The 23,995-nt window shown below is 39.4% G+C and overlaps 1 protein-coding gene across 2 annotated transcripts in view; it reads left to right on the top strand.

Moving 5' to 3' along the window:
- RASGRF2 (Ras protein-specific guanine nucleotide-releasing factor 2) overlaps positions 1 to 23,995 on the top strand; it is a 126,073-nt gene that overhangs the window by 82,196 nt on the left and 19,882 nt on the right. For both annotated transcript variants that reach the window (XM_010578069.1, XM_010578068.1), the window contains exon 18: positions 16,526 to 16,632. In XM_010578069.1, the coding sequence (XP_010576371.1) occupies positions 16,526 to 16,632 (107 nt within the window). The remainder of the gene's footprint in view (positions 1 to 16,525; positions 16,633 to 23,995) is intronic.

The raw sequence follows: 23,995 nt of genomic DNA, 5'->3' as shown, positions 1-23,995 counted from the left end.
TGTGGAGAGTGCTGGCCATAACATTTTATAATTACTGTCACCATGCAATGATAAGTTTATATACTGATAAGTATGCAAAGCTCTGAACAGCTCTCCCAGGGCATATGATGGCTTTGTGTATCTTCAGAAAAGCACCTAGGGCAACACTGCCTATGTTGGTGCTGTCTGCAGGCTGCATGACAGCAAGTGGCTTGATGGGAAGCCAAAGTTGAAAGACTTTTGAGTATTTTGGTCTGCTATAGATATTGGTGCACTTCCCCCTTTGGATGCAGCCTGAGCGCAGTGCTTGTTGGCAGTGTTCTCAGTCTGCTCCATCCCCACTCTGTGGGGATCAGTGTGGGTTCATTTGTTATCTGGGTGCACAGCAGGTACACGTGTAGGGCTAGCAGGGCCCTAAGAACAGCTCATGCTTGGGTTGCCCCACCACACCATATGCTGCATTCACTTAGGAGCTGCTGAAAAGGAGGTGCTGGGCACCACAGCATTGGTCTGCAGCATGCAGAGCTTCCGGCAATATATGGAACCTTTCTCTGAACCAGGATGATTCAGGTTCTTATGCACTTCAGCAGGTTTTTTTTAACTTAATGATTTTGTTGCCATTAATTTCAGATATTTTACAAGGTAGCTGCTTTTATGATGCCAAGCTGTACTACTTGTCCTATTGTTTAGTGCATCTGTCTAGTTAAATATTAATCTTTACATATCTTAAACATGTTTTTGTCTATTGTCTTCCAGAAAATTTGCCTATTACATGTTTATTTTAACAACATGATAAAGGTAAATAGAAATACAAAGTGAAAGCATAGAAAGTTAAATAAGACACCCCAGGTGCACAGCTTGGTGCCTGCATGAATGATAATATGCACAGTAGGGATAAATAGAGCATGTTGTGTCTTTTACATGTCCTTTCTCTTTTGAGGGATGTGAAGGATGGCTGGATGGCTTATGGCTTGCTGTAGTTGTAGTGCTCTGTCAGCATTAACAGATTGCTGCACACTTTCATTCTTTTCCCAATTTGTAAGAATAGGATAATAATACTAACACATTCTAAAATAGAAATGGACAGGTCAAAGCATCATTATTCTCCAGTCTTCTACAGCTTTCTTTCATGGCAATAAAGCTCATTCTTCAGCAAGGGAAGAGGACAAAGTTATGCAAGCATCATTCTCCAGAACAGTGAAAGATACCCTGTTTTCGTGACTGGATGTAAACTAATATAAACTCAAATTGTGGATACAGGGACACATATTCTTTACTTATTCTGAATTACTATCTCCCTTCTCATGACTCTATCATTGCTCCTAGCACTTCTGCTCACCTACATGCTTCTCAGAGTGGTAGGTAAGCCCTGAGTAATCACAAACATATGCCTGCTCAGAGGCATCAGTTACTTGGGCTGTTTCTTTCCCCTCTCTTCATATACCTTGAGAAAATTCGTTCTTGATTTCTGCTTGGATCAGTGACAGCTTCCATAAGCAACACAGAAGTTATCTAGCATCTCTGCTCTGATGTCTGTCTTATAATAATGCTAACGTTCTCATCCTAATGAATGTCCTGCTAATCTCTTCTTTTAGCTTTGCAGTGAGAGTTAGGTAGTCCTTAAGCAGAGCTCCAGGGAGCTGCAGTGAGCCCCATCCCTTCAGGAGTGATTTGCTTCTCTTCTCTGAGAGTCTGTCACACAGCCAGTGTCAAAAAAAGGAGTGAGACTGGTAATGTGGGAGAGGAACCTCCTGCCAAAATTCTCACCAATCATTTGTAGTTTTGCTGCAAAAATCCTACAGATGTTACAGGAATTAAGTAACAGCAGTATAATCTGTATAGCACCCACACAAACCCTAGCACTAGATAAAAACAATTTATATGGAAAAGCATCTTTCATCTGTGGCTTGTAGAACTTGTAAATTTCCCTGGCTTATCTTTGTACAATTCTTTCAAACACGTTATTGGGTTTTTTTCTCCTTCACTTTTTAGGTCACGCACAGAATCGGAGCACTATGTCAGGATCAGTAAGATACCAGGCACTGATTTTTAAAGGAAAAACATCTTTTGGTATTCATTTACTGAAACTGCTTGCTCTGTGTGCAGGTCCTCATAGTTGTTAATCCTGATAAACTATGAAGGTGCTCTGTGTGACTAGAAGAGATTCGAGCTTTACTTAAAATCTCTGAATAGTTGTACGGATGAAGCCAAATTAGAAAAATAATTCTACGTTGTTTTTTGTAAACAATGAATAAAGTAAAAAGTACTTATATAAGCTTAGGAAATGTACAAATGTCTTCTCTGCTAAGAATGTCTAACGCAACTTGAAGAAAAATAGTTAAATTGATCGTTTTATTTTGAAACAGTTCTACTGAACATGGGCTTCAAGAAGATTGTTTTGACAAAAGCTTAAATTCAAGATCTAAACTCATCTTACATACTTTTAATATATTTTATACCTGTAGCAGGTAGAATCAAAGAACTTTGAAAAGCTTATTTCTTCCTCAACTGAAGCTAGAGACCAAAATTTTCCCAACATGGAAAATAAATGTTAGACAAGAAGCAAATACTTGAACCCAAACAAATGGGTTGTTCCCTAATGAATATAGCAGCTTTATTTCAACAGTTCTGTCATCTGATTTTGAGCCGGGTACGTCAGTATTTCCAGCGTGCCGCACGCTTCAAAGCTGCCTTCCTCCTCCTACAGCATGCCAGTCGGCGCTGTAGAGAATGTACCATTTTTCACAAGAACAAGGTGACATATTATGGAAGAGGATGGGAGTGGGATGGGAGCTTGTGGTTGGCAGGAGGGCCTGGCTTCTTTAGTATAAGCATTTGTTTTTTAAAACACATGTGAAAGGGAGAGGAGATAGTGAGAAAGTAGGGGGAAAAAGAGTCTTTGGGGGAGTATCTCTGACAAACAGGATTTGCACATAGAAAAATCTGCCCCATGCTAGTAAGGAGGAAAGATGGTTTTAATCTCTCTGATTTTAGTGATTTAAAAGAGCAATTAAAATAACAGCTTGAAGCTTTGAAGCATATACACAAAAATGAATTGCTTATATACTCTCCCTTTCACTTAATTGCCTGCACATATCTGTGGTGCTAAATTACCTTTGACTTGAGTTATTTACCTGAGTATGGTTCAGGAGAGAGAATTTTTCCTGAAGTTTCTGCATTTAGCAACTTGCACCCTATCAAAGAACATCTTAAAAATCTCTCAAACAATCAGCCTGTAAATCCTTTCTTATGCAGAGAAAGTACAACCAGCTCCTTCTCTTTTCACAAGTCCATTCTGGTAGTTTGGAGAAGCAATCTTAATCTAAATTGCCCTTGGTTTTAGGCTAGCAAAACTGATCAGCCTGTTTACCAGATAATTTTCTAGTATCATCTGCTTTTCATTAGTTCTTACAATCTGTTTGCAGAAGTGATCAGACAGTCCTTTGCAGCTGCAGCAGATTCTCAAAAAAGCAAGCACAAAGCCTGCTCCATTAATCTGCTGGCTGCAGCTGCTAAATACAAGCAGTATCTTCCTTCAAAGCAATTCACTTTGAAAGCCTTGGCATTCAAAAGTACCTCCTGGTGCCACTTCTGCACACCGCCACTGAGTAGTTTCCACTGTTGACAATGCATCTAAAACAGTCTGTGAGTTCTGGATCAACGGTCCTGTGATCACGTCACTGTCTGTGGAGGGATCAAGTTCCTTTCTTAATCTTAAACTTTTTATACAAAGTTAGTTATATGCTACTTTCTGCTGATAATCAGTTATGCATTAGTGCATTAATTATATACATGAGTTATGCATTAGTGATGGAGAAGCTGTACAGAGGGAAGTGTGTAATCCTTTTACAGTATAAATGTCTGATTTATTTTGACTTGGCTATTTTTGTATTCTTGATCACTGCCTGGGATAAAACATTGTAGGCCCTTTCTGTACTTGTTTGACCACTTCTCATGTAAAGCTGCCAGACTTCGGTTTTAGAGCAATTGAACATGGTTGAGGATAAACTGTGGAAATACTTATGCAAAAGTGTCAACTTTAAGAGCCGGTAATTGATGTGAAAGTGTCAACTTCAGGAGCCACTGAAATTAATATGGAAAGTCCTTATCTCCTCAGAGGTGCTCTAGGAGTTCATCTGCCATAACATACCCCAACTGTAACAGCAATAACAAATATAAATGGACTTTTGTAAATTACAGCTATAGTTTCTAGAATGGCATATATCTTGAAAGCTGCATAAGTACTGAAGTTGAGCCAGATGAGTCCTGTGAGCTCTCAGTATGACACACTTTATCCACACTTTATCCCTGTTTGATTACTGTCATGATATTAGTTGATAAAAATTAGCTAAAAGTAGTAATTCATGTTTCATAGAGATCCAGATTACAGAGTGGGTCATGTGTAGGCCTTTCCATTCTGATAAATCAGGCACAGATTGAGTAAGGCTGACAGCTTATTTTAGAAGACCAAAACTAGCATCAGAAAGTTTCACAAAAGTTTTTAGCGAGAGCTGTGTAGCTTATTTTAGGTTGTGACTGGTAGTGCTATTCTGCAGTCATTCAAACCACTTGCCAGCTCCCAGTGTGACAATATTTTTGTTTTGTTTGTTCTGGCATAAGCACTAATTGGAGTAATGGAATGACACAGCTTGTGCCAAATGATACAAGGGAGATCAGATCCTGTGTGCACGTTCATGTGTCCGTGTGTCTGTAGTTGTATGTATGGCTGTGCCGAGAGGAGGCACTGTAGCTGTACATGCTGCTGCCAGGTGCATTCAGCACTTAAGCTGAATAATGTGATTTGGAGATGTACCATGCAAAATAATGAAGGCATACCCTCCCAAGTGGGATCCCGTTGATCCCTGAAATGGAAGAGCACATAGAAACATACAGTACTTCTTGAGTTGTTACCGTGTTGCACACAAGTTGATGTGAGTATATAGTTCCGCATTCAAGGATATCAGCTGTACTGTTCAGGGAGTCCTTCCCTAATTCTGAACAAAGGAATAATAATGTGGCATTACACTTGTGGCATTACATTTCCTGAGACAGAAATTCTGGAGTAGGCAGCTGAGTTAGTATGGAATTTGGTAAAGATAGAATTAAGCAAGGTTTGTGAGGGAAATTATTACTTTCTTTTTTCCATTGTAAGAGGGCAGTCAGAGATTTCCTTGCTATGATGAATGTTATGTGGAAGGCAAGTGGTATCTGATGGTGACATTGAGATGGATTCTACATTATGTGGGTAGCTGGGTAATGCACTTCTGTGTTGTGCTGTACTAAATACTTCAAATTATATCAGTGGTTATAAGCTAACCTTTGGAAAGTATATATTTCTTTCTGGCTTTAAGTATCCACGTCCAAAGCAAACCCAGAAAATGGGTGTCTTTTTCTAGTTGATATTCAGTATGATGCCATAAACATTGCTATTGTAGTAGTTACAGTAGTTTTGCACTCCAGTAGTTTTCTGGGTTATAACATCTCATTCCCTGTACTGGAAAAGCTCTGTGGAACTTTTTCCTTATGAATCCAGACCTGAAAGAAAAAAATTGTGATGGTGATATCTCAATCAATAATCGAGTTTAAAAGGATTTCATCCTTTTGAATCTGCAGCTTATCCCAGCAGGACTACTCTTCACAGGAGTAAATTGGCACAACTGGGTGACAAGTATCACAGAGACTGTTTCTAAGCAGTTGGAAGCAGACCTTAATTTTAACTGTGCTTCTTCAAGTCATGGATTCCTACATGGAACTTCAAGAATGAATTTGAGGGCATCTAGCTTCCTGTCAGAGATATGGGATACCATCGAATCACGCCTGAAATTGTTGTTTCAGGCATGCCTATCAATCCTGGTTGCGTTGTGACCCTCCCCAGTCTCCCCTCTCTGTCAGGGATCTAAGATGCTTAGTTCTCAGAAAGAAAAGAGTTGGTGTAGGATTTGTTATCCTCCCCTCATCCTTTATGCAGGACAGCCAAGTTTTTTTTACTTGTCGGTTTTGTTTGACTAATGGCTCTAGCCAGGAACTGGGAAAAGTGAGCACTAGTTCCCTCTGGGGAATTTCCAGACCAATTTATGCAGATTCAGGGAGGTTTGAGAAGCACTGGGACCTGAACACTGAACTTTCTTGGAGTTTCCCATTTAGATTAAAAAACTCCAGGTGGGAAATACTCATTGACTTACTCTACAGCTGACACTGTTCTCCATTAAAAACAGTTGTGTGACAAATAACCGCTGGCATAGACCTAACCATCTTTCCTTCCTGGTGGCTGGAGCATTGTTGGGAGTCACCCAGATGTTGTTACCAGTGAGCTGCGGGAGGTCAATGAGCCCCTCATGCACCTGACCTTCAACCTGCGGGAAGGGGAGTGTGGCGTTTCCCTTGAGGGTACAGAGTGGTGTCAAACAGGGCTCAATAGGCATGGGCCAGGCCCCAGCACATTGCAGTGATTTGTATCTCTCTGGAGCTGCTGGGGTGACAGCATACCTTTTCCAAATATTTTACTAGTTCTTCTGGATCCTGCACTTGTTCAGGGGTGAATTTCCAAAACACTGGAGGTGCCCACTCTGTACCCTCAAGGGGAAGAGAAAGTCTCTAGACCTAACAACAAAACGATGAGCACCGCGGGCCCCTGTCTCGGGGCGAACGCATTCCAGGGCGCCCAGCCCTTCACAAAGAAAAGAGAACTCTCCCTGGGGCTCCTGCCGGCTTCTCCGGGATCGGTTGCGTCACCGCACTGGGCACCTCGCGGTGGCCAGTAGAGGTGGCCAGTGCTAATGTTGTGAACGACCTGCCAGGCTGGCTGGGGGTCCGGTTGTGATGTGTGGTGTGTGGGGTCAACAGGGGCTGATGACGATGGCCCAGCGTAGAGGAAAACTTGCTTTCTGTTCTGGGCTGCGTTTTTTACACTCGTTCACCAGACTGCTTTTATGAGACATTTGTGTATGTCTTCTCCTGCCAGAGGATATTTTACTGGGAAATCAGTAGCGAAATGAAAATAGAGATTGGAATCTGCCTTCTAATTCAATAACCCTGAATGTTATTCCTTTCCTCTGAATAGTCACGTACTCTGTAGTGCATTTGAGTAGACTTATATTTCTGTTCCTGAATTAGGAGCCTTTTGAATTTAACAAAATTGTTGCTTAGCAATTTTAGATAGCTGGCTAAACATTCATGTTCAAATTGAGTTGAATCTCCCCTTGCAGTTTTCTTAGAGCAATAAATTTGAATTAAAACAATGACTTAAAAATTGAGGTTAGTTTTGTCTCAAGTGATCCCTGCTCTTGGGAGTTCAGAGCCAGGGGAAAATGATGATTTTTTTTTTTTTTTTTCACATTAGCAGAAATTTAGGATCCCCTTTTTTAATGTGTTTGTCGGGGTTTACCCCCAGCCAGCAACTAAGCACCACGCAGCCGCTCACTCACTCCCCCTCCTCCAGTGGGATGGGGGAGAAAATCGGGAAAAAGAAGTAAAACTCGTGGGTTGAGATAAGAACGGTTTAATAAAACAGAAAAGAAGAAACTAATAATGATAATGATAACACTAATAAAATGACAACAGTAGTAATAAAAGGATTGGAATGTACAAATGATGCGCAGGGCAATTGCTCACCATCCGTCGACCAACACCCAGCCAGTCCCCCAGCGGCGATTCCCTGCCCCCCCCTTCCCAGTTCCTAAACTAGATGGGACGTCCCATGGTATGGAATACCCTGTTGGCCACTTTGGGTCAGGTCCCCTGTCTGTGTCCTGTGCCAACTTCTTGTGCCCCTCCAGCCTTCTCGCTGGCTGGGCATGAGAAGCTGAAAAATCCTTGACTTTAGACTAAACACTACTTAGCAACAAATGAAAACATCAGTGTGTTATCAACATTCTTCACATACTGAACTCAAAACACAGCACTGGACCAGCTACTAGGAAGACAGTTAACTCTATCCCAGCTGAAACCAGGACAGTGTTCCTTTCTCTTCTATTAATTTCTTATTCTAGTTTATTAGAGGAGCTGACTGCTCAGGAAAAAAAATATTTGTACTGGACATTTCCTGAGTTATGACACTGTGAACCATCTGTTCCCCGACCTATTGCACTAAGTCCTGAGCAGCTGTAGCGAAAGCTCTGTTTCATAGACATGTGGAAGCAAACCGTCACTGAGACTAAGAAAGGAAACTAGTACAGTCCTTGTTCCTGCTGCCCCATCCTCCTCCCCCATCCCATCTCCCCAGATGGGTCACCACAATCCTACTGCAATTGATTGGGTGGGATGTGCTGAATATGTATTTTCTGGTGGTTTAGATGAGTGTCTCTGGCCAGCTCTTAGGTGGTATTTCCCTCTGCTCTCCTAAGCTGAGGAGAGAAGCTGGAATGAAGCTATGACCACTGCGTGCATGAAACCAGCCCTAGTACGTTGACATTGCAAGTAAGGGCTTTGACCAAAAGGTCTGGGTTCATAATGAGGGCAAGTTTGTTTAGATTCCCTATTATCTTCCTCAAATTTGGTGCACCCAATGGTGTGCATGGGGTAGGGAGGAAGTTTTGAGAGGATTTTGGGTTTTTTTTTTTCCTTCTTCTTTTTTCCCTGAGCTTAGGTGTTGCTTGCATAATTAATATTTGTTTATGCTACTATTGAGTTGCTTGATTTGTGCCCCAACCATAAATGGTCTGGAAGCTGCTTATGAGATGGACGTTTTGTTCAGAGATTTTTTGTGGAGTGGTATGCACCCTGCCAATTTTTGTTTTGCATGACAGTCAACTATCCATTCACAGATGGTCTGAAAAATGATACATTTGGCTCTTTGCAATTATCGCCTTCTTTCCATTTAACGTTTACTCCTATTGTCATGAAAAAATCTGAATAATTTTGCAGACTACTTCCTTTAGCTTATGTAAAAAGGAAACTAAAGGAAAAAATTCCAAAAGCATTTTTTGTGGTTTTCTGTTTCTACCTGTACATTGTCATAGGCTTTATTTTAACCTTTCCTTTGTGGCAGGGCACACTGAGCATTTGAAAGGTCTGAAAGCTTACTTTGAATAGTTCTTGAAAAGGCTGTGAGCATTATGCAAAAAAGATCTCCTATACTCTTCATGTTGCTGATAGAGCAGGTTGAGAGTATAGACAATGTGCAATTAAAGAAATCAAGAGGCAGAGATTACTTGAAATGCAGAAATACATCAGCAGGTAAAAATTACTTCTATGTTCCCTGAAGACTAAGAGACATAGCAGGAACACAGGCAAATGCACTTGGCTGACATACAAAATTGAAAGAAATATCAGCTGCAATGTTGTCATTCTTGTCATTATTCATGGAAGATAATTCAAACATTACTGCAGTGAAAAAAAAGTGTCTAATATGTACTAAAACAGTCACAAATATAATTGTTAAAGTAGGCTGTTGAAAAAGGCTTTTCTTCTTTGTCAATTGTTCCCTATAGTTCTTTTATATAAATAAGTCATAGAGAAAAATTCTGCTGTCACATTGCACATTTGTCATGATATTCTGCAATCTGTAAACACAATTGGCAACAACAGCCTTTGAAATTCAGGATCTGTTCTTTTCTAGAGATAGAACTATAAATAAATGCACACGATTTGGATGGTTTTGCCCAAGACTTCACTAGAAAAATTGGACTAGGAGTTTACACATGCATGCAGACACATACACTTCTTGTGTGCAAACAAAGATGTATGCAGGTACACCAAAATTTAGCATTAGGTTTTGGTGATGGCAGTAACTCCTTGTTGTCTCTGTTTGCTGAAAGAAGAAAAGATTAGCATGTTGTCCAGTGGTAATGGAGGTACTGTTACTTAGAGTTGTGGAAAATGCCTCCTACAAAGTGCAGTAGTCTAAAGCTCCGGATACTCAGTTCCCTGTGTTGTTGCAACATATGTAAATGCTAATGCACACACATGTTGGGTTTTTCTCACTTTAGTAGAGAAGTGAACAAGGCTATTTTCTCTGAACCCATGTATTTATCGCAAAATGCAAAAAAAAAATCAATCTTGTATTGCTGCTGAATTTTATTTAAAAAAAAAAGCAGACTCTTTGGTGTTTTGTACTTCTAAGATGAGCTACAGATTTTTAATAACAAGTTGTGTAACTTGTAACTACAAGTATATTTTCAGTGTTTAGCAATTTTTAAACGTTTTCTTCCAAGTGTGAGAGTCTGATATGGTATCCTGAGAGAATATCTCTGTTAAAAAAACCAGAAATTCTAAGAGCTTGTGCCAGTTATATCTACAGCAGTAACTCTGTTTTTAAGGATTTTTAAAGGACAAATTCTCAAATTTGAACAGCTCTTTGACTTTAAAGGAGTAATTTCATTCTTTGTGGTGCTCATGTTTTAACCATATAATCTCACAGATTATTATAACTCTCAGAGCAACCTTTATGTTATTATTAGGAGTTAGAACAGTATCTTGACCTTAAGCATATTTCTTTAGCCACTTACCTTTTTCTCCCATACATTAAACTAAAATGATTTCTCTGGACTGATATATTTTTAGACTTCTGGAATTAGTTCAAGTTTACAGAACAGTCATGACATAACTGCTCTATCTCAATGTTGTGTTCTTTAAATTTCTCTGATCAGAAAAAGCCTTTCTGAAGCAGGAGTCATTTAAAAATAGTTTAGCCACCTTCCCCCTAAATATTTTACAGAAATCAAACACAGACTCTATAGCTCTATCTATTTTACACTATTGTACATCAGCTGGTGCATGTGAATCCGTGGGATTTACCTTACTAAGACTATAATCCCTTGACTTGATTTGATAGTTAGATTGTATTTGTGGCAGAGGCTTTAGGCAGAAGAATCAAATACATACTTGGAATTATTTCTGACGTGGGTGGTTACAACAGGATTTTCAGTGGCATATTTCTTAGAACAAAATTATTTTGTATGTCCCAAGGACCAGTGAAAGTGAAATTAAAAGTCTGGAATGCAGTGGACACTTGATTTCTTCTGCTTTTTAATAGTCGCGTTTTCTGATGCTGTATGACTTTATAACCCTTTGTGAAACAAACTCAAATCCTGACATAGTGAACGATTAAATATGCCTCTTTCTTAAACTGAGGTAGCCCAAAGGTCATGGCCGGACTTGATATCTCCTACTTTCAAGCCTCAGACTGCTCATATGACCTGCTCCGTTATAAACCTGAATGTGCACATTTGACAATTACTAAACAAAAAGGGAAGAACTATATTATTGATCAAATATGCTATTCTGTATGCAGTGAGTGGGAGTTCATCATATTTATGCTTCTTTTCATCTCAGTTAATATGGTCTTCTTTTCCAGCTCTGCCATTCTTCAGCTGGCTAGTGTATGGCAACCTGATATCATAATTAAAGGAATGAAAAGGAGAGCAGAATCATTGCCAGTTTAGATTTCTTATGAATATTAGGCTACTCGCCTCACTTTCTGTGAAAATGTGTGAAACCTAATTACTTGCTTGAGACTGTATGACCAATAAATATGGGTATCTTTAAACAGTCATCCAGAATTTTTTAGGTATGTCAAAGAAAACTTTTTATAATTAGGTTTTTTGTGCTGCATATATATTGGGAAGGCTCTTCTTCTGTGCTGCATGTATTGGAGAGGCTTTTTCAGTTTTAATCTGTGGATGAAAACTGCTCTGCTCCAAGCCTGGGGTTTGTATTTATTCTTTATCCAGGTCAGAAAGTAACTCTGATGTTTGCCAAGCCTAAGCTTTCAGGATTTCAGCCAGGCTGAACCATGAAACTGGCCTACAATTTATGAGCGTATTTATCAGAAGAAAGAAAAAAAACCCACAAGACAGAGGACTACATGTAACACTTTTTTTGATTATTTGTCATCTGTCTCGTGAGCCATGAATGTTCCCCTTCCACCTTCCTGAGACTCTGTGGGGTTTGCCATGACCTTGTTAAAGGCTGGAGTGCAAACTTCTGTGTTAGGTGCTGATGCAGCTTCAGTGCATGATTCCAGAGTATTTCAGTGAAACTGACACATAAAGTCTTTGTCTGAAATGAAGTTTTTTGCTAAGAAAGACAGAAACTTGTTGAAGTCACTCTTCATAACTTCAAACAACTTACCCCTAAATCTTGTGAACAGAAATGATTTTTTGTATACATAAACCCTTAAAAATAGATATATCATCAAAACTTTTGACAAATTAATTACTGTGGTCAGGAATCATGTGCTGCTGTATTAATGCAGAAAAACAAAACGCAGAGAATACAGTTACTGTAACTAGACTGAGAGTTTTTGACAGCTTAAGTGAAATAGAAAAGCAAATGTGTATAATTTAATTTATTTAACATATATATTGCAGAATTTAACATAATACAAATGTTCCTTTTGGTTGAGGTGGATTTTAAAGAGGAAATAATGTAAATTGCTGATAGAGTCAGGTTTGTTCAGTAGAACAGGAAAAAGTGGGACAGGATTTTGCTATAGGGACTTCTTAGTAGCTTTTGAGGAGGGGATCTGTTCTCTGTCTCACACTGACATGTGATGAGATCTTTGGATCTGGTCCTGAGTGCAGTAATTCCAAAGGTGGAGACACTGACACATGCTACTTGCAGGCATTGATTGGCTGTGGGTTTTTTGCTTTTTGAATGGGAGAGATAATGACATCTACCACTGAAAAGTGCTTTAGACTTTCACATAAGGAGAGCTATCTATGTACAAGGTGTTGTCATAATGTAATATATTTTTGTCTGCAGGTGTTGAGATTTATGTCTATTCAGCACTTTTTTTTTTAATCTTTGGTGATAGTGGAAGCTAGTTTTGATTATAGTGCACACAAGAAAAACATCTGAAGGTGAAACTGGATTTTGCATAACATAATCTGAAGATGAGTACATGAACACAGTGATTAAATTATATTGAAAGAAGTAATTCACTGAAACTAGCAATGCTGGCAGGTTAACATTGTGTTTGACAGCCTGTGGTAAAAGTTCTGCATCACCATTATTTGAAGAAACTATTTGTGGAAGCAGTATATATTAATCTCAACAGATACTGGGGAAAAACATTCCTTGAAAATAGCACTCACTGAAACAGCTGCCCACTAAGATGATTAATGATTAGAAATAGTGCTGTATATTTCTAATGTGGAAAGACTGCTTCCTTCAGGAGAGACACAGATATTCACCATGGAGTGTTCCTGGTTATTTCACCATGGGGTCTGGATGTGGGCAGTTGCATCCAGAACTCTGTTTAAAGTGTTGCAAAGTTTGGCATCCTGCTACATTGGACCCTTCACCTCCCTCCTCCCCTGGAACCACAGTGAAGGTGAACTTGGAAGAAATCATGCCTACTTTCCCACTGATTTATGTGTAATGTGTGTAGTTAGCCCCCAAACTGCTCAACGCCAAGGGTAACACACTATGGGAAGGATGGCTTTAGAATTGCCTTTTTTTAAAGATTCTTTCTGCAAGCATTTGTTTCTGGATACCAGACTAGATGAAATTTCATCTGAGCCTGGGGAAGAGTGGCTGGAAAGCTGCCTGGCAGAAAAAGACCTGGGGGTGCTGGTTGACAGCCGGCTGAATATGAGCCAGCAGTGTGCCCAGGTGGCCAAGAAGGCCAATGGCATCCTGGCCTGTATCAGAAATAGTGTGGCCAGCAGGAGCAGGGAGGTGGTTGTTCTCCTGTATTCGGCACTGGTGAGGCCGCACCTCGAGTACTGTGTTCAGTTTTGGGCCCCTCACTGCAGGAAAGACATTGAGGTGCTGGAGCGTGTCCAGAGAAGGGCAACCAAGTTGGTGAGGGGCCTGGAGCACAAGTCTGATCAGGTATATAAATCCACTTAAGCTTACCTAGTGAATAGTAGCAGTTATTAAATAACTTCTGATTTGAGACTAAGCTAATTGATCTGTGCCCAATGGGCATTTTAATGATGTGGATGGTAACCATCTCTACCCCATGCTGACAGTCCTGGCTCCCACTTCAATTACAAGTCAGTTCAGGATTGAAACACTAGGAGCCACCAGTATGCTAAACACCACCATTCAACAGGTTTACACTTTGCAACTTCTTCTGGTGCTAGACCTCGAGAAGATCATATGCTTTGTTTCTGCAGATCTCTCCGCATGGGTCAATGATGACTTGCACATCTCCGTCTTCATGAGGGGCAGTTCTTCATCTTCAGCTCTGTTGTAGTGCAAGTCTCCAGCATTGCTCAGAACATTGCCACCAGTTTTTGAAGCAGGAGTATAATCAATCCCTTTGTCCTTAAAACTGCTCTGTGTTCCTTCCATGTCTATGCAGAAGTATTTGCTTGGAAATAGCATGGTAGATTGTAGAAGAGGAACAGAGTCAGAGGCTTTTTTTTCTGAACACTGCAAGTCCCAGTAGCTTTGACCTGATCCAGCTCAATTGCCTCAGGAAGGTCCAAGGACTCCATGTATTACTCTCCAGCATAACTGGCTCTGGTTTAGGGCCTAAATCTGCTGAGCTGTTCTGACAGCTGCTGAATCTGGAGCCTACCTGGGGTCTACTGTCACTCAAAACTAAGTCCTGAGGGAAAACCTTGAGGTAAAGCCAGACATCCAAATGGAAGGACGCTAAGCCAGTGTACAGAGAATAGTGGGTATTCCACTCCATTCGATTTCCACAAGAAAATGTCGTAAACATGATTTTCTTCAAAATCAGTCTGCAGATTTAAGTCTTGGACAGTGAGAGTTGCTTGAGGACTTTCGGATTCTTTTTTGTTTCTATAAAGAACAATAAATTATAGATGTTTTGTGAAGAAAGAAGGAAACACATCCTGGCTTTCTGAGTTGTTTGGTATTTAAAAACAAGGTCAGAATGGAGTTAATAGATTTCTAGTTACATTTTGAAAAGAAAAAAGAATTTCTTTGATTTAGTTACTTCTTCGAAGTCTTGTACCTGAAGATGTACAATGAATCAGCCACTTGGAGTTAAATTCACATGTGCATCTATGCTCAGCTAAGTTCTTTTCTTACAAAAGTGGAGATCTCCATTTATAGCTTCAAGAGATCAACGTTAAATACTGACAGTGTGGATCTGAGTGAACATGCTGCTTAATCTCTGCAACAAGCTAATTACTGCTTAAAAATTGGTGAAAATATGAGGATCATAGAAGTTTGCTGAAGTGATCTCTAGAGGTTTTCCTTTTTCCTTTCTTGCTTTTTTAATTCTTTTTGCAGCTGAGAACTGTCTCTGTAGGCGTCTTTCTGTTTTCCTTCCAGCTTACTGAAACTTCTTTTCCTTAAAGTTACTTTGATAAAGACTCCACTGCTTTAATATATAATTTTCATTGTGACTTTCATTGCTGCAATTAAGTGGCTAATTGAACAGTTTATAATGTGTATGCCTAATTGCTTCTGCAAGAGGTTAACTGTGAAAGGCATAGAAAATTAACACACAAAATGTTGCCTGTGTTACCTTTTACTGAGTAAAGCCTCAGAGATTTTCTTTGCTTTGATGTTTACGGGCAATGAAGCTCCTGAAGATGTTTTAATATGAAAATTTCTTTGATAGTGAATCTTAGATGTCGACTACAGTGTAATATGACACAATTAAAAAAAAATTCCATGAAACATAACCACAGAAAATATATTTGGGGTATATAGAGCTGCAATTTGGAGGTTTTGGATTGTCTTTAATAAAAATAGAGCAAAATTAATACAAACTCTCAGAATACCTCCAACAGGTTTCTCACAGAATAAACAGACATTTAATCTGCCTTTGCTATTTATAATAATACATGGGCTTTAGAACAGCTCTTATGCAAAAAAATATTGAAGTACTGGTCACATGGAAGGGTGTTTCCAGATTTCCCTGGACTCTGCACCAAGTGAAATGGAAAGCAGCAGAGTGCAAGATCAAATCTAACAAACTAGAAAAATGTAAACTTGTCAAGTGTATCTTCAGAGTTATCAATTGTTTTTAAAAAATTGGAGTTTTAATATAATTGTATTATTATTATTATTAAAATAATGTAATCATGTGTTTTCTGTATACTTTCCCACTTTCTTGTCACCCCAGTGGTAAAAAAACAAATAGCTTATTTGAATAGTCTCTGTTGACTAGTAGAGCCTGTGCAATACTGCTCTTACAAAGGAACATTTCTTGTGTTGACCTTCTTCTTCTCTGTGTTTAAACTATTATCCTTCACTATTTCTTTACCACTTCTGAAATTTACCTCTTTCCCCTTTCTAAATGATACTCACATCCCTTCCGTAATCTGCTTGATTACAGGCCCTGTACATTTTTGGTCTGGTCCTGTTTTTTAATGTTATTTTCTTCCATACTGAAGGGAGACCTTGATGTTAATGATGCAGGCAAATATTCTTTATCTTTCTAAAACTGAGTGCTGACCCAAGGAGGTATCTGTATTAGTTATGATGGGCAAGGCTGTGTACTAGTGATCTTGAAGAATTTCACCAGTCTAAATAGTGGTATTTGAAAGGCTATATAGGCATCTTTCCTTTTATTACACATAACTGTTCCATAAGCTTTCGGTTTACCAAAGTTATTCATACCCTATTTGAATTTTTGCTACCTCCATTAACTTTAACATGTATTTTTTCCACACAGGATTTACCAATTCTGAACGCATGTGCGACAAAGAGTTCATAATACGCAGAGCGGCCACAAATCGTGTCCTAAATGTTTTGCGCCACTGGGTCTCCAAGCATTCTCAGGTATTCTCCTGTTGCACTGGTTTCTCCATCTGTAATATGTCTACATTCTCCCTATTTCAGCAGTGCTGCTGTATAGTGTTGCAGAGGTCAAACAGCCTGAAAAGTCAGTGCTGTAAAGATAACATGGAAAATTAGCTTGTAAAACCACACTGTTAAGCATGTGAAGAATCCTTCATCTAGCCTTGCAAAGCTGTCCTCAAAATATCCAGTTACAACATTGCTCCTGGTAAGATTGTGTGTGAGTGCTTTATTGTTGTAATGTGTGTTGAAATACACAATGAGAAGTTTGGATTAATCTCTCACATTGTCACCGTTCATGCTTGGTTCAGTTACTTTGACTGTGTTAAAATACTTGTGTTTGCATAGAGATATTTATTTATTTGTTGCAAATCACATAAGGAAAGAGTCACCATTCCTTCATCTTGGTCCCTCTACCACCATGACAGGATTGTGGGTCTGATACGTAATCATAAAACTGTGCTGGCAGAGGAGGGAAAACAAGAAATCTGAGTAGCTAGTAGAATTTCCAAGATAGAAATATCCTTTAAGTTGCCAGGTGAGACAAATGTTGGAAGGTTTTGGCATGCACATAGAAGACTACCAGGAAAATTATTAAAAGAAACGAAGGAGGGAAGGACAGAAAGAGGGATGGAGAGAAAGAGGGAAGGAAGGAAAGAAGGAAGGAAGGAGGGAAAGAGAAGGAGTGAGAGCGCTTTGGAAGCAAATGAAAGGGTTTTATACACCTTGGATAGATGGTACTTCATGGCAGTTATAGACTGCTTTGTCACTATGTGCTAATAATCAAGAACACTTGATCTAAAAAGGGTTTCTTGCACAGCTAACTGCAGCAATGTCAAACTGTCCTATGTCAAACTCAATTCCCTTTTTTCCATGTAGTGGGTTTAATTTTCATAGAGGTTAAGTTTGCTAAAGAATGAAGTCAGTAAGAAATATGTAAGTGGGAAAATCGGTTCTGTTTGAAAAGCTGAACAGCCCAGAGGAGATTAATAAAACCTCTCTTGGTATCAAGGGAATGATGAAACATTTTGAGTTATTGGAAACAACCTATGTACACCAAGTTTTCTTTGACTACTTGTTAAATGAAAATCATTGCATGGCAAAATCTTGAGCTGTAACGGGAACAGCAGAAGTCTGTTACTATTGTTCTCTGTTACAGTAGTGTACTTGCTTACTGTGTCCCTGCCACAGTCCATATTAACTAACTGCTATGAGTTGAATTGACCTTCTATGCTAATTAAAAGATGGTTAATTAATGTGATTGTGGAAATGTTCGGAGTCATCAGACTTTTGTCTACATTAAGCAAACGTCTATAGTTAGACTGAAGTTTATGTTTCAGAACTGATCCTGAGTTGTGATGATTCTCTATCATAAACACAAAGTAACCGTGAAGAGCAAGCATACTCTGTCATTGTAGCAATTTACCAAAAATATACTTCTCTCCTTAAAAATACAAGTGTTCTCTGTTTCCATTTCAAAATGGAACCCATGATGTGCAGAAATGTAATATTGTCCTGAATACTTTTGCACCTACTTTTGCACAATGTTTACAGTTAGTATTCTTTGAAAAATATTAAGAGGACAAAGATAATGAGTAATAGTTCAACATGGTGCATTTTTGAAGTGGAAGCTATTACCTGGACTCCACTGCCTTTTATTTTTTCCATGGCAAGGGTGGCAGATTTTAATTCTCTAGCTCTCTTAATCCAGTATTCCAATATAGCAAATATTTTAAAATGCAAGGGCTTTGGCACAGAAAGTAATGAACGCTACGGCAATAGAGCATGTAATCAGCTTTTTGTGTTGTTTACTTGTGAGACTAGGGAGACAGAAAGGACAGAAGACCTAAGCTAACCAGAAATGACTGACTAGTTTCTGCCAAAAAAAATGGGACAGGATTTGAGGAAGACAAGTGAAGAATTACTATCTGGCCAAATAGTATGAAATGTTGGCAGTAAAGATGTATCTCTCCTGGAGAGCAGTAGCTCAGAGCCTCGTTTTACAATAACAACACAAACTGCAAGCCAGAGAACCCTTAGCCACCAGAGTCTGGTGAAGAAATGCTTATTAGATTTCCAAAATGATAAAACAATATAAGCATTAAAATTCTATGGGATCATCAGACCTGCCAAAAACTTTATTACATTGTAAGGTATTTGCATCATTCTCTGGCCACTTAGTACATTTGAGACATCCTTCACCTTCATCATCAGCCAAGGGCAGGTTTTGTTCTCTTAAAAAAAAAAGTTAACAAAATAAGTTGATATTTGCAAAGATAAATGTGAAATTCAGTATACTTTGCTTGTACTGTTTTCTCTCCATTTGGCTTTGAATTTGCTTTTGCTGCAAAAACTCCCAGCACCAAATAGGCAATTTCCGTCCTCTGTGGGAGAAGCTTCTCCCACTGTCTGGTGTCTACTGGTGTTCTCCTTGTGATGTGCCTGAGATCCTTGTGGTCATTGCTAGCCTGCACCACTATAAAAGGTGACCTACTGCGCACATTTTTTCTGCCAGAATGCCGTTTCCTTATTACTAGATGCAAAGAGAAGTAAAGACATTAGATGGGTAAACTGTGGGGCTTTCTTTAGTTCCCTTTTTAGGGTGCAAGATGCTACTACAGACATGCTTAGTGTTGCAGCATGTGAATAACTTTACAGCATAACTAACTCTGTCTTGGTGCTCTCTGATCCACCAGTGACAGTCAATTCTCTGCAAGTTATTTGTCTGCCTAAGTTATTGTGCTGATTTATTTCACTCTAGTGCCCAGAGCACATGAGGTACTGCACAGCCCTATGAGAGTGTGCCGTGTTCAGAAATGTGCGCAACATAAAGAGACTAATGTACAACCATCTGTTAAAAATGCTCTTACATATATCATCCCACTTAGTTATTCCCTACACTCCGTCCCTCCCTCTGGATCCCTTTGGGTTGCTTCAGTGTGCTGCTCTCAAGTGTATAGCAGCATGGGTCGTGGTTAGTGCATGAACCGAGGGATGGACGAATTATCCAAACAAATGGTTCAGAGCCTTGTGTTTCCTCACTTTTCTCTAGCAAATCCTTGGTCAGGGTCTTTCCTCTGCTGGGCTATGGAATGAATTAGCTTCCTACAGTATCTTGCAACTGTGTGAAAATCACAGTTGTGGATGGTTTAGGGTTGTTTCTTAAAGCATGTGTTTTTTAAAATTTATCTGAGTGTAGACAGTATTTAATACGTAAACTTATCTGTGGTGAGAAAACAGAATCATTAAAATTAACAATTCAGCCTATGCAGTGAGGATGTGCTTTCATAAAGCAGTTTTGTTATCTTGAAATCATACTAAACAATGCTTAGAAAAAGGATTCATTATTTTTAAAACTTGGGTCATACACTGTAGGAGCCTCACTTAAATTCCAAGTAAATATACAGCCATAATGCCAGATCTGCAGCCCTTTCAGGAGGGCAGAATGAACTAATTAATGTCTCCAGGAGCTCCCAAGGCACAGATAAAAATTTGGAAAAAAACATCCTCACATAATGTGACACATACTTTTTGGTTTTACCACACTGAGCAAGAGGAATCATACCTGTATTGCTCATCAGCCAAAACTAACACACCGTGAAAGGTGGCTCATTTAGGTTTATCCAGGTTTCTTTATTTACATTTTTGTTCTTTTCATTCCCTATCCCTCATCTTTTTTTCCCTACTCTCTGTCTCTTTTTCATTCAGCCACCTACAAGCCAACAAAGCTTTCTTTTTGCCCAAAATAACAGCAGAATGTTCATGTTTACATTTCATTTTTAAAACGTAATTGAGAGGAACAGCATAGGATTGTCCCGTTGTAAACAATGAAAACACAAATGACAAGGCAGACAGTCATTGTGAAGACAAGAGTGTTGATGGGAACAGAGAGGGCTCACGAGGATAAAACTACCACTGAATCCTGCAGAGGTGTAAAAATAGGAAGGTAAAGGAGGCCAAGAGGAGAAACTCTTGGTATGATTTTCTTTATCCTAGTGAGGTCTTGCCTCATTTTCTTTAACAATACTTCTCTGTCTTTTATCTAAACACTTCATGTTACAAAATCAAGCCTATTCTGCTTCTGTGGCAAGCAGATTGAAATGGAACTTGTCCAAGGAGAAAGCTTTGCATCTGTCGATGAAGAAAGAGAGGCTGGCTTCTCCAGACTTCCCAGTTCTGAATGACAGCTGGGTGCTTGTTCCTGTTGGCTTCTTTGAAGATCTCAGCTGCAATGAATTGGCAAATCTTAACTCTCTTACAAATTAGGTGGCTGTCAGACAGTGTCAGTGAGTTATGAAGTTACCACAAGACCTGGGGAGCAGACCATGGCTTGAATTTTGAGAGTATAGGTCATGATTGCGTGCCTGATGTCAGCCTTGCTCCAGCTGTGAAATAATCTACTGCAAGTCATTTTCTCACTCATACTGACAAAGCCGTGTTGTGTTTTCAACAGAAGGTTTTGCAGATGTAGTCACTGATAGCACTTAGGGATTATGGAGGACACCTGTATATAGAGAATTGTCCAAGCAAAGATGATTTCAGTTAGTTAAAAATAGTTTTAGTGCACATGAATTGGCCAATTCCATTTTTTTACATTGGAATAAAAAATAAGATAAAAATGCCTTTATATGAGCCCCACTTGGCTCATGTTTAAAGGCATAAATAAGGAATATGATGCCTGGCAAAGTTATGGCAAGTTTATTGTAGAAATATGAACAAATTACACTTACTCCACACTTATTGTATGATATCAAGATGTGCTGTATTTTAACTACACTACAAATAAACCCCTAGGATCTGTGGCCTCTGCCTTCAAACAGCAAAGAAATTTCTGGGGTTCTTTCTGAAATAAACAAATGTCATGATAACAAATTGTGAACTGAAGAAACAGAGAGGCTGCCTGAGAGAGAGGCAGAGCAAGGGAACCCTGAGTGAGCCTTCCAGCATGCTGTTGGTCACTTAGTGAAGAAATCCAGTTTGCATAAACTTTAGCCCTTTGCAGAATACAGTTATGCCTTGAATAGTAATGCACTTAATTGCTGCTATGCTCTGTCCAAACATCACAGAAGCCTAAATGCTTGCTGTACCATGACCCTTCAGGGAATGTGAGTCACCCCCAGAACAGTAGCCAAGCTTGCAGTCAGTCAAACTAATTAGTGGTACTCTGCACCCACTTCTGTTGGAGCCTGACAGGTCCTTCTTCACTGAGGTCTTTCTGCAAAGCTCTTGAATGTACTACATCCCAGGACTTAGAGGCAGGGATGTCACATTTCTTATCTGTCCTGACCGCTTTAGTCTGACAATACATAATGGCTAGATTCTTCTTCCAAGGTTTCTTTGTACTACGGGGGTTACACAGTGCTTAGATAAGGAGAGGTTTGTGTTGTATGTGCTGAGAATTACTCAGTCATGCTATTAACATAGCTTGTACTTTTAACCTGATTGTATTCCATCAGGAGTGACAGGCTAATGCTGATACTGTAGAATCAGGACTGGCAGTCTTCCCACAAACCATGACTGTCTCTTTGCACTTGAAACTAAGTAGAAGATAAAGCTGTTGTCCTTTGCTTGCTTCTTGAAGTAAGCCAGAATTCACTTCAAGTTCAGGGATGAATTTTCCTGATAGCCAGTTATAATATCTTTTATCTCTGCCTTCCACATGCATAAATGTTTTGTTGCAGGTGAATTTATTCACACACAATTGTATATGATAGTTGAAGTGTGCTTTTATACTGGAAAATTAAATATTGTTATAGAGGACTGCAACACTGGAGTAAGTTCAGTTAACTCTGATAGAGTGTGATCTGCTGTGTACAAGATTAAGAGTCAGTCCACTGATGACACTGAAATAATTGTCTGTTTACACTTTGGCATGAGAGGAGATATATTAAAATTGTAGGGCAAAACCCATCTATTTAAACATATTTCAAAATTCCTTGTAAACAATCTTTCATTAGATCTCTCTCCCCTCCTGCCCCTTCTTTCCTTCCTTCCTTCCTTCCTTCCTTCCTTCCTTCCTTCCTTCCTTCCTTCCTTCCTTCCTTCCTTCCTTCCTTCCTTCCTGTGTTTTCTGTAGTCCTTATCACTGATGTACTCAAATATAAATTAGGTTCTCAGGTTTTAGCTCCCTTTTATTTGTCTGGGTTATTCAATGTTTCTTCACATTGTTTAAATGAAGAATGTTTCCTCTCACTTAGGAAGATTTATAGAAAGAGGGGAGGAAAAGATTTGGGGGTTTCACTGAGCCCATGTCAAAACTTGAAAATTATCTTCACTGTATAAACCACTGATACTAAATCTACATATTTCTAGTTGTACCTCACCAGCGTAGCTAAATTTTCTTTTTCTTGCTTTCCACTGCCTCTGCTGCAGTTTCCTTTCTTCTGGCCCGTGATTCCAAACCCCCCCCCCCCCCCCCCCCCCCCCCCCCCCCTTTTTTTTTTTTTTAAATCAGCTGGAATAGGTTGCTTCTGAAGCACTTCTCGTACTGCAGCACAGTTTTCCTAGCTCCTCCTGGCAAGGGAATGTGCTTGCACTTTATAGAGAGAATGTTGCTGTCTAATCCTGTGCATGGCAGAGATCAACAGGCTGGTTATGAGTCTACTTAAAATGTAATCATGCTGATGTTGGTGCTCTATAGTTATAAAGGAGGCTTTTGCTTTCATAGTGCAGGTGAGTGACAGCAAAATTAATACACTTCTCTCTGTTGCTGCAGTCTTCTACTGCTAGAAACGTCATTAAGGGGTGCTGAACATGGTGCACAGTGCTTTTGATGGGTTGGGAACTTCATACATCCTATTCTTACCCTAGGTGACTCCAGGGCAGACCTCCTACTTAACTCATCAGATGTCATTTTTTCTGTATCTGCACATTTCATAAGTGGCTTTGCAGTATAAATATTGAATAAATGGGGAAGAAATATCTTTTCCCATTAGTGACAGTAATGGACTTAAAATTTTAAGTTTTGCTTGGAAATCTTAGTTAATTTCTCTGCTTAAGTCAAATAAAAGTCTGAATATGACCCACAAATCTTCAGGCTACTATGGACTCTAAGATATATTGGAGGTATGTGCCCTTTCATGAAGGATTAGACCACTGTCACATTGAAATGTGCCTGCTGGAAAATTGAGCGGTTCTTGTCTGACCAACTGTATTCCTGCTGTGACATGTAAATTTCAACTAAAAGTCTCTTTGAACATTGGGGTAGTCTAACACATGCAGCAATTTAAATGTAAGCCAGTATAGTGGGTTTACTCAGGCTTGCCAGCCTTCACTGCTGAGGATGGTGGCAGGGTCTCGTTGCCAGTCCTTCCAATGGCTGGAAGAAATAGTGAAACATATTAAC

The sequence above is a fragment of the Haliaeetus leucocephalus genome, unplaced genomic scaffold (genome assembly GCF_000737465.1).
Source record: "Haliaeetus leucocephalus isolate CR32 unplaced genomic scaffold, Haliaeetus_leucocephalus-4.0 Scaffold598, whole genome shotgun sequence".
Classification (NCBI taxonomy): domain Eukaryota; kingdom Metazoa; phylum Chordata; class Aves; order Accipitriformes; family Accipitridae; genus Haliaeetus; species Haliaeetus leucocephalus.
Note: the sequence above shows the minus strand (reverse complement) of the source record. Positions and strands in the feature narration are given on the sequence as shown.